General features: G+C 40.2%; 1 protein-coding gene across 4 annotated transcripts in view; it reads left to right on the top strand.

Annotated features, from left to right (window-relative positions):
- ITPR2 (inositol 1,4,5-trisphosphate receptor type 2) overlaps positions 1 to 15,768 on the top strand; it is a 268,236-nt gene that overhangs the window by 47,356 nt on the left and 205,112 nt on the right. For all 4 annotated transcript variants that reach the window (XM_056342122.1, XM_056342121.1, XM_056342124.1 and 1 more), the window contains 4 exons: positions 2,293 to 2,391; positions 2,906 to 2,989; positions 4,063 to 4,209; positions 5,430 to 5,525. In XM_056342122.1, coding sequence (XP_056198097.1) covers positions 2,293 to 2,391; positions 2,906 to 2,989; positions 4,063 to 4,209; positions 5,430 to 5,525 — 426 coding nt within the window. The remainder of the gene's footprint in view (positions 1 to 2,292; positions 2,392 to 2,905; positions 2,990 to 4,062; positions 4,210 to 5,429; positions 5,526 to 15,768) is intronic.

Below are 15,768 nucleotides of genomic sequence, written 5' to 3'. Positions count from 1 at the left end.
AGAAATCAGGAATTACATCCTCAAAAGCTGTGTTTTCTTGCAGCAACTTCAGCAAATTCATGTTTATATTTAAGGAAGAAGTCCCAGAGACCTGTCAAACTATTACCCACTGCTGGTCTACAGCATACTGTGGCCAGCTGTGCCCAAGGGTAGCTAAGGAAGAGGAGAAAGAGCTGATATCTATTTTAATTTTGCAGAGCAAAACCTTTGGAATACATTGCTGTGTCTTCTATAATCTCCATATAGTACAATTCTACAGGCAGACATATGGGCACATGAGCATGTGAGTGCTCTGCCTCCAGTGTTTTGGGTATGCTGGGGCATTATTCGGAGCCAAAAATCCACTGTGTTAGGGGATGGGAGGAACTTAGAAGAGCAGACTTGCAGCTTGCCCAAGGCAGCCATGCATATGAGAACAGGATTCCCTCTTCACTTTGCTTTCATTTTCTGTACCACTGGTGGAGGTTGTATAGGAGACAAGCGCAGTGAAATTGCCTCTGTCCCTTCCCTCCCAACCACCTATGGAGGTCTGAAGCAGGAAGAAAAAGAAGAGCGGAAAAGAACACAGGATATCTCATTGCTTCTGTGGCAGCTGACAGAGCTGGCCAGCATGGAGGGCAGGCAGGTTACTGAAGTGGACCTGGAGCAGAGTAGGAGACTGAAACAGGAACCATGACCCCATATAACAGTTCTTCCCCAGATGTGTGCCCACAGCAGAGTAGCTGTTTACATCTCCTTTTCCCTGTACCTCCATGATACTCAGGCTTGCGTTTAAAGGTACCTTCCCCCTGCTCCGCCGCCCCCCCCCCCCCCCCTTTTTTTTTCCCTTTTAAAATAAGATGCTCTATGATGTGCTTTCTTACTAATTAAGTTGTTACAGTCCTGGTGTACTTGCAGTAATTTTGAAGTCCTGATTCCACTTTGCAGGATGCAAACCTGATGGTTTTTGATTAATGAGTTGTCTGGTCATAACTTCTTAAAATGGGCTGTAAGTAATGTCTGTGTGAAGCATGGCATGCAGGAATGTATTGCATAAGTAATGTACCTTAAAGGTATCTTGTCATTATTTTGGTTCCATGAGTGAACTTTTTCTCACTACATGGATCAAATAGGATTTCTATGTGTAGTCTGAGCATGATGACACTGTCTTATCTAATGTTTATTTTAGCTGTGTTGGTAAAGAACCGACAATCTTCTTTTTCACCTCTGCAGTAAGTGGGCCAAATTCACCTGCGTTGAAGTTACGCGAGGCTGAATTGGGCTCTGCTTTTTCATAGAAAATGTGCTAATCAATGCAGAAAGCATTTCTGTTTATTTGTGTTCCAAAAGAAAGCATGGCTTGTGCAGCATTTCGTGTAACAAAAATCACATGTAGCCACTTGTCTTCATATGTGTGTGTGCCAATTTTAAACTTTATTTTAATTATCCTTGCCCCCAGCCCTGGTATGAACTGAATTTTCCATATGCATGTCTCAAGCACTTTTTAGGTCAAAGATATTTTCATATATTGTTTTTCCCCATCTATATAGGTAATGAATTGCAAGGGCATGGGAATCTGCTTGCGGGGAGTCAGCTAGGAATTCCTCTGAGAGAAGATCTCTCAGCTGCTGTACCTGCTGCCTGTGCTGAGCTCCAAACACCATTTAGGGAGTAAGAGCAGAGGGGACGGAGTATATTTGCCTCTCTGAAGTCCCAGTGATTTATGTTCCTTTCCAGATTGCAGTCATACAGTCTAAATTACAGAACTCCTGAGCCTGTCATGACATTTGCCAGAAGATGGCCCACAGAGCTGGGGAGTCACTGAGCTAAAGAAATCTTGTCACAGGCAAATTTTTATGGCTTTTGTGTAATGAAAGACACGTTGATGGGAGAAGGTTGGCTGGCAGCAAGGGAGGGAAAAAGAGTCTTGCTCTCCGACTACAGATTATTTTCTAAGCTTTCTCTGCCTTTTGGGTGGCAGTATATATGGGATAAAGAGGAGTTAATGTAACTTTTAGATTAACTGCACTGCTCTTGGATTTTGTAGGTTCGTATCTATTTCATGATCTCGAGTTTTTGCTGAACCAGGTGACATGCTTACTGAGAATGTGAGGATTCATTAATGTGAAATCTTGAACCCAGGCAATTGCAGAGGCACAGGTGAACAGAGCTGGTGTGTGAATTGTCTGCAGATGTATTCACGGAGTGCCATTCCTAGAGCATGCGTTTGAGTCATTTTCTAAAAATGTAACATTACTTCATTTTTTTGGATAATTACATAGGTCTAAATTGCATTTTATTTCTGACTTCCAGGTTGTTGTGGGAGATAAAGTTGTTCTCATGCCAGTCAATGCAGGGCAGCCTCTACATGCCAGCAATATTGAGCTTCTAGATAACCCGGGCTGCAAAGAGGTGAGTTCAGTGGAGGGAGGAGGGGTAACTGCTGATCTGACATGTATTATATGTTGGTCTTTACTGGTAACCAGAACCCACCATCAGCCTCATGCCAATATTAAACATTGGTTCCAGCTTGGCCTCAAAAAACCAAGATGTAATATACTTATTCTTGGCACAGTTCTGCTTGGCGCTAAAAGCTTTGTGAGGTTTGATTAAGTATATGAAGCTCTCAGTGATGTAGGAGGAAGTCCTCTCCCAGCAGCTCTTTCAGTCATCTTTGGTAGGCTGTCAACAGACAGAGTAGTGTTTTGCCCACTGAATCTTCTCCAACATCAACATCATTATTAATAACACTTGAGAGCTTCAGGACCCATGTTAGTAACGGTAAAAATTGGTAGCTAAGCCATGTCCACTGCCACCCTAGATGTGGTGCGGTCTTTTAGAAGAATAGAATGTCTCAAAAAGAAAAGAACACCCTTTAAGACTGTAATTGTGGGGTTGTTTTGTTTTGTTTTTCTTCCCCCTAAAGGTAAATGCTGTCAACTGTAACACAAGCTGGAAAATAACTTTGTTCATGAAATTCAGTAGTTATCGAGATGATGTACTGAAAGGAGTAAGTATGATTCTCTTTAATTGTTTTTTTGAATCTGAAAAATCATGCTATATTTGACTGTAGAGAAATATTACATGGTGAATAAAAGAAATGAGGACTTTATGGAGTTGTTGAGAATCCCTCTCTGCTGTCCTTCAACAACCAGAATATTTTTCCTTTGTGTTCTTGTTTTACTAAGTGAAATTGTTCGGATTGTACTAGCTTCCAGCCCCTTTTCACTCCCAGAGGCAACTGAGTCCATGAGAAAAGATGAAGTTCAAACCCAGAATGATGAGGGCTCTGTACAGAATAGCAGTGACACTTCAGCTTATGCCAAGGTGCTAAAAGCAGGTCTAACAGGCTTGCAGAAGGGAGTCGGGCATGAAAGATGACAATAGCTGTAATAAGACAATGTTGCTTTAAATGCTGAGGGATGGCACAGCTTCACGCCTCCAGATCATGCCCTGAGATCATTTACATTTTCATTTTAAAGAAATAAATTTGTCCTCACTTGTACCTTAATAAGTCATTATCAACTGGCTATTTTTCAGCAGGTATCAAGGTACCAACAGTTTTTGAGGAAGAATTTGAAAGGGAAATGTGTAACTCATTTTAGGGATAATGTTTCAGGGAGAGGCAGGAGGAAGCAAAAATGATGTTAGCAGAAAAAAACAGAGAGGGGGCATTGGTTTTGGTTGCAGACTAGAAGACGTGAGTTAATATGATAGAAAAATCTGTTCGCTTTCCGTAAATACTAAGAGAGATTAGAAATAAAAAATCCATTTAGTAATGTTAGCTAGAATTAAAAATCACCTTTAGGTTAGTTGTTGCTCACTCTTCATTGCAGTGCTGTGGAACAAGTTTTCACAAAAGTGCGTGGGTATCCTGCAGGACTGAATTATCTCATTTGATTTCCAGACTCAGTGCCGTGATTGTGTGCTCTGCACTTGGTAGCTGCTTCTACAATAGGAAACTAATAAATATTTTCTTCACATCAGCTATGTTGACATCACTGGAGCTAGTACAGATATAGAGGATGAGTCTAGCAGCTTTGCTGCACCACTTAATAATGTTTCTTTTTCATGTTACTTTAGGGAGATGTTGTTAGGCTGTTTCATGCAGAGCAAGAGAAGTTTCTGACTTGTGACGAATATGAGAAGAAACAACATATTTTTCTTCGTACTACATTACGTCAGTCAGCCACTTCTGCAACAAGTTCTAAAGCACTGTGGGAAATAGAGGTATTATTTTTTCTTTTTATAAATATTTTAGGCCCCAAAGGCCAGGGTTCAGTAAAAATACTTTACCACAACATGAATCATTCATAGCCTCTTGATACCATCATACACCTCCCCATAACTATTATTATTTTATGAAGTGGTTTGTGTAGGATGAACACTGAAGAGATGCTTTATTGCTCTGTGTGTGGAGAGAGGATGTTTTCTTACTATATTTACCTGCACTAAAATGATGAAGAGTCAAATCCAGACTTGATGTAAATGTGCGATTTTATCAAAGCCGGCTGAATGACACTCATGTATCTGGAGTTCTGAGTGTTTATATTTGACTCCATGTGCAATATGGAATATTGAAATTCATCACTGACAAGAAATCTCACAAATGTGATCAAGTCCATTCTTCTGCAACAGGGCACATCAACATCTGTTTAAAGTTAGGCTGAATAAAGGTGGTGTTGCTGAATGGGGGTGATTTTGAAAAGATGGCTAGCAAATATATTTTTGTTTAACTGAGGAACACTGGAAATGGATATGTCTCAAACCCTTGCTCTTCTGGTAATGTAAACCCTACACCCAAAAGTTTTTACATGTTGATCAAACTGCATTTAGAACAGAGCTCCTCACTCAGACATAAGGTTGATTTTTGTCTGAGTGAAGACTGTATAGAATAGAGTATATTGCACTTGTGGATATTTGAGATTACTCCTTAACAGAGACAGAACTGCTAGGTTTGAAGGTAGTAAATGACCTACAGCTCAGTCAAGGGGAAAAAAGAAATAACCTGGGATATTTTATCACTTGAACAAAAATTTATCAGAAGCCCCTGATGTTGTTGAAAATAGAGCTGATGTAAGCGGTGAAACAATATGAGAGATTTGAGTTTTGCTTTTAAGTAGTGCCTATGTAAGTGTAGAGCAGCCACACTTACTTTCTTGAGCACCTGATTCACATGATGTCACTTTAAAGCAAAATTTGGCTTATCATATTTGCAGGGAGTAGATTAATGAGAACATGGAAAGTAATAGCAGTAGTATTTTGTGGCACCTGGCAAGAAATAAATGTAACTAGTTGTTATCTGTTAGTGTGAGCACAGAATTCCTGTTTGTGGTAGACTTCGTAATTATGTAGTTTACATATATTTATTTGCAACAACCTGTAGGAAATGTCAGTGATTTAAGTATGATCTTGAGGACCATGATTAAAATCTGTACTTCTTCTTTTAGGTTGTCCATCATGACCCTTGCCGGGGTGGGGCAGGACAGTGGAATAGCTTGTTTAGATTTAAGCATTTGGCAACTGGAAACTACTTAGCTGCAGAGGTAAGAATGTGAATTAAACAAGTGGTTGTGTGCTACCTAACCAAGAACTATACGTGTCCTGCTAATTCAGAACTGCCATAGTACATAGGTCCACGATGTAGGTCTCTGAAAAGATCTCACACCAGGTCTGAATGGGGAGAACTGGATGTGCATTGCTGTGTCATGCTGTTTTGCTATAGCCAGGGCTTGCAAGGAAAATTTTCTGAGCTACTAAATGCTAGTAGGTGAGTTCAAGACAGCATCTAACTTTAATTTCAACTGTGTTGTTTAATCTTGAATCTGCTGTTGTCGTGGCAGCCAGGGCAAACACCAGTGTTAAATATCTACCATATTTACACTGAAAATCCTTGAATTCATTTATTTCTCTCTCTAATTTGCCCTTGTTTTTTGGATTAGGGTGGTGATCAGTCAAATATTCTTCTTTTCTGGCTCAGGCAGCCATATACAGAGTAAAGCTTTTAGAGTGCAATTGAGTGCAAGGTAATCATTGAGCTTGATCAGAGAAGTCTCTTTGCAAGCAGTAGAACAGATACTCTAAACTGCTCTAATTGAGGAGTTATCATTCCTTTTTTTTTCCCCCACAGGCTCTAGACTTCCTGAAAAAATGTTTCTATGGTGCTGATTTCAGTTTATTTATTGATCTCTGCCAGCCAGAGTGGGGTCCAAGGCATCCCTGTGTTGCGTAGAAACTTGAGGAAGGACAAACTTGTGTATCGGTGTTGTGACCATTGGTGTTCTGCTAGTGCATTGTGATTATAAGCAGGTTACAGTGCTCTGCTGTTGCACTCTTGTCTTTTGACTAAAATTTGAATAAAGAAAAGTCTAAGGTAGTCTTTGCTCCTTTTGGTGGAACAAAAGGTCTGAGAGGAGAAGGAAGATTTTCCAACTTGTCTGGTTATTATCTGGTACTTCATGTTAAGGCAAAATAGTGTTACCACTCCCCCAAAAAGCAGCTTTAATATTGTTTAAGACCCATAATTGTCCTTAAAATAAAACAGTGCTCTTGACAAGCAGCTGGAATAGAGCAGGTAATACCAAGTTTCTGAAATGGGACAGTCTTCAGTTTTTTCCCTGGTTGCAAGAAGCTGTGAACTTTTTAACTTGTATCTAACCCATGTTAGAACTGGTTTGTGTCCAAGGTGTATCAATGGAATGAAGAGTGGGTGTTTTTCTACTGATTTAGTTAAGTCTGTGTAGGATTGTGTCTTTTGACTTATGCTTGGAAGTATGAGTGTGAAAATTTACAAGAGCCAGTTATATATCACTATATATTAGGGAATCCCTGAAAAAAGACTTGCTCTAAATGAATTGAATTATGTTTACATCAGTGCAACTTCTGTGTGTGGACAACTCCTTAGTATTACCAGGCCGCTGATTTCGCTTTCCAGCTCCTGTCTCAGCCTGCACTGATTTCAAAGTAAGAGCAAACAGGAGCTGTCAAACCTTTATGTATTTCTAATTACATCAAAACCAGTGTAAAAACAAACAGTGGACCACCAGTACAGATACTAATATTATTGTCTATCTAAGACTGAATGTAATTTGGATCTTTTCATTTGTTTTAGCAGTAGCTCACAGTGAAAGTTAGAAACCTCATAGGCCTGAGCAGCAAAGAGCATCATCCCTGTAGAGGCAGCGGACCGACATGCCTTAACTGCTCTGCTGTACACTTTCGCCTCCATACTGCAGCAATACTTCAGCTTGGCTGAAGCTGGCTGGCTTTATAGTGTAATTACTATTAACTAATATTAGCTAATTTTCAAGAGGAAACCAGTGCTCCCACCTAAGAGAAGGTTTCATTTTCCTCCCTGCTTACAGTGAGAGATGCTCCTAGTAGAAAGATTTTATTCAGGCTAGGTAGTCTGATGGAAGGTCAAGAAAGGCATCAGGCATTCTGACTGATGGGCTTCCTTCTCCCACCATACCTAATCTGCTCGGGGATTTTCAGGATAAAAATCTTCAGGTGAAGAGGCGTCACACTGCATTGAATGTCGAACCTGAGCTTAGGTCCTTTCTACCTCTGGAAAGGAAATCCCCATCATGAAGGCTTGTAATACAGAGAGTACAATTGGCACAGTAGAGTGAGACATGGAAGAGCATTTGGGTTTGATCAGAGGTGATATGCTGTGACTGGAGAGCAGCATTAGCTACTGTATCTATGAAGTGTAAAATACCTGCTGGTGGAGATATTAAAGGTACCGCTGTAATAAAAACCTGTGAACTATATTTTACACAGTTCACGTGTCAGGCACAACACACCAGCCAGACATACACGTCAAAGATTTATGAACAGGCAGGCAGGCGTCTACTGTGCGTGAACTAACTTTAAATCAAATGGGCAAAGCTTAGTGAACACTTAACTGTGCTCTTGCAGCACAGGAAGATTGCTCATGGTATGGATTATCAACAGCATCGCACATTGCCATGACCTGATTTTGTTTAAGTTTCCATGATAAAGAGACCTAGAGCGGAATAATGAGTATGAATACATAGACAAAATTCATGAATCTTTTAATGATTCTGTTGTTGCCTAATGATATAATTCCTGTCACATTTTGAGCTGTTGTAAATCAGGATTGATCACCGTTTATAACCATTTTTTTCCTTACTTACTTTTACTTACTTCCTTCCATAAATCAGCTTGATTTGTACCATGGAGGCTTTTACAGTGGAATCTTGCATGGGTCAAGTCTCAGACAATGAGCAGAACTGTTCTTCACCTGGGTGTCTCCTTTTGTTCCTCCACAGTTAGGCTTGCACCTTGTGTGAGCAGTGCTGTGCCTCCTCATTTTCTCTGAGGCATCCTGTGCCACATATAACTGGTCAATCTGATTTGTGATTCGGTGGGTCACTACTGAGCCATGTTGTGAAGGGATGCTACTGCAGCTTGTTAAGGCTGGGGTATGATCTGGGGACTAAAAAAATTCAAGACACTTGCTCCAGAGAATTGAGTAATTTGAAACTAATAAACTTAAAGGTGTTCAATACTACAGTAAGTAAGTTTAAAAAAAAAAAAAAAAAAAAGTGAGGCAATACATTTGTTCAGGAAAAAAAATATATAGGTGAGTACTTGTAAATCTGATTCTTACAAACTTGAGCGAATGAAGTCAGGATGTCTTAAGTTCTAAATTCCATGTTCCTAAGAATCACAATTGATCATCCAGATTTTGTTACCTTTTCAAAGACTAAGGGTCCTCTGATACCTCTGACTTCTGACACAGTCTCAGATAGTACCACTTCCTTTAATCCTCTTTCCACCTGGCATTACTTAGGCTAATTTTTCATTAATATGCTTTGAAGTTCTTTAAGACCCACTAATACCATAAAGCAACCAAGACCCTGCTACCAGACTATGGACTGAAGGTGGGCCACCCTGAAAGACTCACTGCTAAAGGAGACCCAGTGGAAGACATTTGCTAACTGCACATAGCTGCATTGTCATTCTCCAATTACTGTGCATGTCCTGGGGACATGGTCTGACAGGTCAGATGGATGTATGCTCTCAGTTACTTAAGGTACAGGAGGGATATGATGAAGAAAGGGTTTCATGTTTGGTGGTAAAACTTGGGACACTAGAGATCTGGATAGCTGCTAGTGTCTGCCACATGCCTGGCATTTGGAAACCTGAAGCCACTGGCTCAGATGTTCCTAAAACATTGAAAACCTAAAAAAGTGGAACCAAGTACTCAGCTGAAAAATTGGAAAGAGAAATTCTCTTCTTTGGAGGCAGTGGGAGTTCTGCTGTTAGTGTCAGAAGGGCTTGATTTCACCCAAAAAAGCTGAGCCAGATCCTTAGCAGGAGATTTAGACGCTAAGCCACCAGCTAGGATACAGGCTGCCAAGTTTCATTCTCATCTTCACAGTCAGCAGTCTTTTAGAAAAAGTTCTGTAGAAGGTTCTTTTTTTAGCCCTGGTTACAGCAAAATGACCCAAGTTATTCTGAAGTTTTATATTTATAAAGAGAGGCTGTAAGGTTAGGTGAAAATGGAATGCCTCAAAGTAACAAAGACTTTCCTTTTTTTTTTTTAAAGTCTTTTCAGTGCTTTTACCATGTGTAGAATGCACCCAAATCTATCTATCTGTGTGTGTGAGCGAGCTGCAATTTACTTGAACAGCCTTTCAAACGCTGCAGGTTGGGACCACACAGCTGTGCCTTTCTCATGAATATACCTAACTTTTTCAATATTCTAATCACCCGGATAGAAGTCTCTTTGAACTGAGTATCAGCTTATTGATTGTACTGAGCCAGAACATGCACCTTTAATATTGTTCTCCATGTGTACAGCAGCTCCAGTTCTGTGTTTTCTAAACTGGATAATCTGTACCAAAACTATTAATGCTTGCTGTATGAGGACGTTAAACAGAAATATGTGTGCCCATGCATATGTATATGCACACACAAGAAATGCAGGATAAGTCTGTCATTCGTATTAAACTTCTCAGTTGAGATTGATATTACTAAAATAACCACACAAATATATATATACACAAATATCGAATCACACGCTAGCCTCAGGTATTGCAGTAGACGATAGATGAACCACAGTACACTGCTTGTGAAACATTGTGCGCGCATACATAATCACAGTGTAGAATTTGAAAGGAAAAATATGTGGTAATTCTGTTTTACTTAGTTGAATAGACTAAACTAGAGTTACTGGATACCTTGGCTGAGGTATGGCAGTAAATCTGCTGAGGTAATTGTCTTTAACACTTAATTAACTATACTATACTAAATGAATTAAGGTAATGCAGGTAAGATGGCAGCCTTAATGCTTACCTTCTGCGATTCTTTGAAATTGTGGCTATAAACAAAGCTTCAGATTATTACTGTGCCTTCCAAGCTAGTGCAGAGTACTGATGTTGTTCCAAAAGGCAATCTGTGCCCTGAAGTTCCTCTAGATGAAAGAGAAGAGTGAGAACAGGGTGGCCAAATGCAATAGGTTGAAGCAATGAGCTCTGAGGTAATGGCAGAACCAAAGATACTTTTTCTGAATTGTAGTGTGCTTCATTCATTAAACCAAATTGTTGTTCATATAAAGACCCTTATTGACTAAAGCTCTTGGGAGTAGCCTTGTCTTTGAAGTCGGTGGAACATGAACATCTATGTGCTTTAGGGGTCAAGGGTGTCTCAGATACTGGCCTGGTGGGTTTGGATTTCCCCTAACAGTTCTCACTTGTGCAACCACCCCCTGGACATTGACTATTGTAGGACTGAAGCCCCCACAACAGACACTTTTAACTTCTACATAGGAATATACTTCATAAATGGCTTGTACGGGATGGTTGGGATGGCAAGCTCTTTAGCACATATTCTGATGATGGACAAGTCACAGAGATAAAGCTGTGCACTAGCTAGCTACTTTGGGCAGAAGCAGCAATCTGATGTGCATCCCCAGTGCATGTCCCACTGGAAAACTCCTCTGGCCTTCTTATAGGGTTTGTTTTCTTCTTTCTGCAAGAGTGAAGGTGCAGGGTTTAAGCTGTAAAACGGATAAACTCCGATCAGAGTTCTGTTCTAAACTCTTTTGTTAAAGTCCCACGTGAAACATACTTCCAGCTTTGGCATTATTTTAGCACTAGATTCTCAAAGGAGCTTCTTTTGAAGGTAGGCGTGATTGAAGCCAGTTGGCCTGAGCAGCAGAGGGTTACATGCACGTGAGATGAAATGACAATTATATGAATATTCTAAATTGAACAGTAAGTCCAGTCCAACTCACCAAGGCTGTAGTTTGGTGGTAAAAGCACTTCAGTGGCAACATGGGCTTGCAGAACTGTCGTGTTTCTGCAGGTACCTGGTTGTGGTCCTGTGACAGAGTGTGCCATCCCTGAGGTGGTATTAGCACAGACTCCACAGTGCAGGGAAGAGGGAACAGTCTGTGCTGCACGCAGGGCTGCTGAGCTGAGGCACCGGGGCACGAGCGGCTGGGGTGGGTTAACAGGAGTTGCTGAAGGCCTTGCCTTGCGGGGTTGTCAGCTGAACTTCACCTTGTGCTGGGGTAGACCACTTGCTGAGAAATCTTGAATCAACGGCCAATAAAAGTTACTCATATTTCTGTCATCTTTCTTGAGTCATTTCTTCCCATATTATGTCACAGTTCTGTCAGAACTGCCCAAGTTTCTTTTCAGAGTAGCTTAAGTACATCACTCACTTTAAATTGAGAACTGCTGTTAATCTTGGTTTATGTTCTTTTAAATGGATTTCTGTTATGTCTCAGTATTAAAAACATTAGCCAGCCGTATGATATATGTCATTACAAAGCCATACTATTCATAATAAATTTAATCCTGTTGTAATAATCACTTGATTTGGATAATGGTGAATATAGTTGAGCACATGTTCAAGTTAATATTGATAGAAAATAATTATCCCCTGCCTTCTGAATAGGGCATAGTAAAGAAGCGGAACTTGCTACCCTGAGAATACAAAACAAAGCACTTAATGAGATTTTAAGAAAGATTACATATTTGTATCAGTAATAGTATCTTCAGCATTAGCTATGATAAAAAAAATGTAAAAGGGAAACAGTTCCTCTTTAGTTTTATGGACTTACTTTTCTTTCACCTTCTTAAACTGCTGTGGAAAATGGAGTACTGCATAGGATGTTTTATTAATGCAGCTGAGACTGACTATTTGAAGGCCATAATTTAGGCCTTTTGATATCCAGTTTTTAGAAATTGGACTACTGGCAGAGGCCTCCTGTGTTCAGGAAGCAAAAATGGACCACTGTTTGCCAGAGTTTGTTTTTTGGGTGACATGCAAGCAAGCCTTTGCAGAAAAAATTATTTATCCTCTGATCATACAGCTCATGCAGGGGAGGAGAGCACAGTGGTAGATGCTCTGTGGTTCCTTCTGCCTTTAGAAACAGTATGGCAGGTAACTGGATAAAACTGGGCTTGTTTAACTGAGATGTGCAGGTGCGTTTTGCTCAAGGGTAACAGTTTGCAAACCGGAGAAGGTACCAGGAGATGGCAGCATCCACCAAGACCTTCACACATCTGCTCACACATTTGATTTGTTGATACTGCGGGACCTCCTTACCTGGAGGTTGCTTCAAAATCTTCCATTTGAGTCTTTTTTTCCCAGTCTCTTCATTAAATGTTAATACAGCATTCTGATTAGTTTCTGTCTGTTGGTCTCAGTGATTAGAGGTTCTTGTTAGAAAAAGGGCTTGCCAAGGTGACAGGGTGAACTCAACACCGTAAGCCTTATTTCTGTTTTTCACGTCTCATAGGAGGCATGTGGTTTTGTTTTAAAGCTCTATAAGGAATGAAGGATAATTTACAGCTATGTGCGAAGAGATGGAAGAGATACAGAGACTAGAGGAGGAGGAGGAGGATGGATTACTGATTTACAGAGCCCGTCTAACCTGTTCCACAGACTTGGATAGGGCTTTTTAATGTGACAGAGTTAGAAGCTGTCCATTTAGCAAAACCCAGAGCTAGATTTTTCCAAGGTTTTTAAGAATCTTGAGGATGCAGCTAAGCTTCTTGAGCTGACTTGTATTGACTTTTGTGGAACTTAGGAACAACATTTGCATCTGTCGGTGTGCAAATACCTTCAGAAATCTGGATCTCTGAGGAAGGTTTTTTTCCCCCCAGCCAGCTAGTTTTGCAGCAGTGGTCTGTGACTCTGTTCAGCTAGGCTTTTTCAGTCCTGTCTGAAGTTGGCTGTGTTTGAGCCTTGTCTGTATACATGTTTAGGAGGAAGGGAAGTGTGAAGCCATTAATGCAGCATTTATTGTCATTTAGTCATTGTAAGGACTGCTTCTGTTATTAAAAATACGACAACTGCTGTATTGCATTTTGATGTGTTCCAAAATAGCAAATGTAGACATGTGGTCTGTTCTTTAATGCATTTTTTTTTGCTTATTATTTCAAGATTATTTGAAAAGCTTTTATTCAATTATATTTGTGTATCTTTTTTTTTGATGCTTGGAGGTTTAGAAGGTTTCCCTTGTTCCCTTGTTTGTGTTTTATTGTTGTTGGGTTTTTTTGTGTGTGTGCCTGTTTGTTTTTTTAACAGTAGAAATGTTATAATGTCTGATCCAATCATCCCTAGTTATTTCTGGGAGGACCACTGAAAGACATGTGGGATATTAATATTTAGAATGTAACAGTTGAAGAGATGAGGATGCTTTTTCGCATAGCACATGTTGGCGTGGAGCCGCTGAAGCGCATAACTCATAACTGAGGTTATGGCCCAGCATTCAGGTTAGACTAAAGCGTCTCTTAGACATTTTTCTTTCTTTTGACTTCCTCTGCAGAATGGGATATGGCCATGTGGGACTGAACACCATGTGCTGGTGGGTGGTCAGGTTCTTTGCCCTTGATCACAGTAGAAGCAAAGGGATTTCCCAGTCACCGCTCCCTCCTGGCCTAATGTAGAGCTGCACGTTGTGGCGCCTCCAGCTCATGCTGCTGGTGTGAGACCTTTAAATCAGTGGTGAGTCAGGCATACCAAACCATTGGCCTGCCATTGCTTACACAGCAGCTAAAAATGCCATCAAGGTGACCTATCCTTTCTTCTTGTGATGAGGGTGAATAATTGGGACAGGCAGGCATCAGAGCTGATTCCTATTCATGTTTTGGACTAGCAGGGACAGCTGTCGCTGTCCACCTCATGCTGCCTTGTGCCACATGGGGGGCCTGAAGCAGACAAAAAAAATCAGCCTCCCAGCACTCCCCGGAAACTCCTCTGATCTGCTAAGACATGGCTTATAAAGCAAAACAGCAGAAAAATGCAGTCCTGAAATAAAAGACCTTTAAAGACTTCTAAACTTTCCTCAGATGATGACTATCAGGAACTTTGTGCTGGTGCTGTGGCAGGATTGAATGGGTTTTATCGAGGTAGAGTCATAGCTAGTCTTTCTCCAGCAAGTTAATAAAATGGCAAAAGTCCTTTGAATACCACCAAAGTCTTTGAAATTGTGCAAAAGTCCTTTGGATTTATTGAAAGCTAATCAGTATGACATTAACAAATAACAAAGCAAGCCTAATGAAGGTAAAAGATTTGAGAAATGTTTTTTTTTTCTTTTGTGTTGGCTTTTTTTCCTGAAACACTTGCCCTTGTTGATTGGGTGACAGGCAGTGTGTTAACAGGCTGGTTATCAAATGAAGTGGGAACTGTTTATGTGTGTTGAATTAGATCCTTTTATTCTTTCTCTGTCAGGGTTTACTTCATAAATGTGCGTTTTAACCAAGTTGTTAAAATGCTCATTTAGCTGAAATTTGGCAATCTAAATCTTTCCTTGATGAGATGTTTTAAATATCCTTTACCTAGTCAACAAAATTTGATTAAAATCAGCATGGGTGTTTCTTTCCCCAAACTCCTCTCTCTTCTTCTTAATTGTGTCCAAAAATAGCCTGTTTGGGTACTTTCCATGCATTCCTCTAAGAAAGCAGCATTCAGCATGAAAGAGATATTCCAAACTGTTTGTCCACAGTTGTTGGACTGTAAAGCATATTTTACTAAGTAAAGATGCAAAAATAAAATTAAACCCAGGAATAACATGTTAGTGAGAAGTGTTCTGCTCAATTGTAAAATCTCAGGAGATTATGCACTGTGTAGTTTTATGTATTAAAACCTTTAAGATTTAGCTTTGCTTAGCTTTAATCAGTAGGAATATCATCAGTGGAGATGACAGAGCCTGGAACTTCTAGCACTCAGTCTAGCAGAATACCTTTGAGAATTACCAGGGCACTTGCATTCTCTGAGCACCAAGTACCAGAAGTAACACACAAATACACACAGATGAAAGTTGTCTTCCTGCTGTGCAGACTCTGCAGGAGGATGATCACATTGTGAGGACGCTAGGCAAAAATTCAGGAATGAGATTCCTGATAATTCCAGATAACTTTAACCAGAAACAGTTAAAATACTTTGTCTATACCTCAGTTTTCCACCTGTAAAAGATGGCTTCTATTATGTGTTTGTCACACATACTTTCTACTGGGGGCTTTCTGCTGCTCCCACAGTATGAGTATATTAGTATATGTATGCATTCATATGTCTGCTTTTTTTACATACCGCTGTGTACAAAGGCTGAGCCTGCAATCTGTCTAAGAGCCATCAATTTTTATACATCCAGGAGGACCACTTGCAATGCTGACCCTGACCTTCAGGCTCTTTCAGATACCCTGTGCAGATCACAAGTTGGGAATTTGGCTTCTTACAAAAATGTGCAAGTAAATGCTAGTTTTGTTTAGATTAAAAGGATGTATTATCTTCTCTGTAGTTGCA

This window comes from Falco biarmicus, chromosome 5 (genome assembly GCF_023638135.1).
Source record: "Falco biarmicus isolate bFalBia1 chromosome 5, bFalBia1.pri, whole genome shotgun sequence".
NCBI classification, from domain to species: Eukaryota; Metazoa; Chordata; class Aves; order Falconiformes; family Falconidae; genus Falco; species Falco biarmicus.
This window is presented reverse-complemented; position numbering and strand designations above follow the sequence as displayed.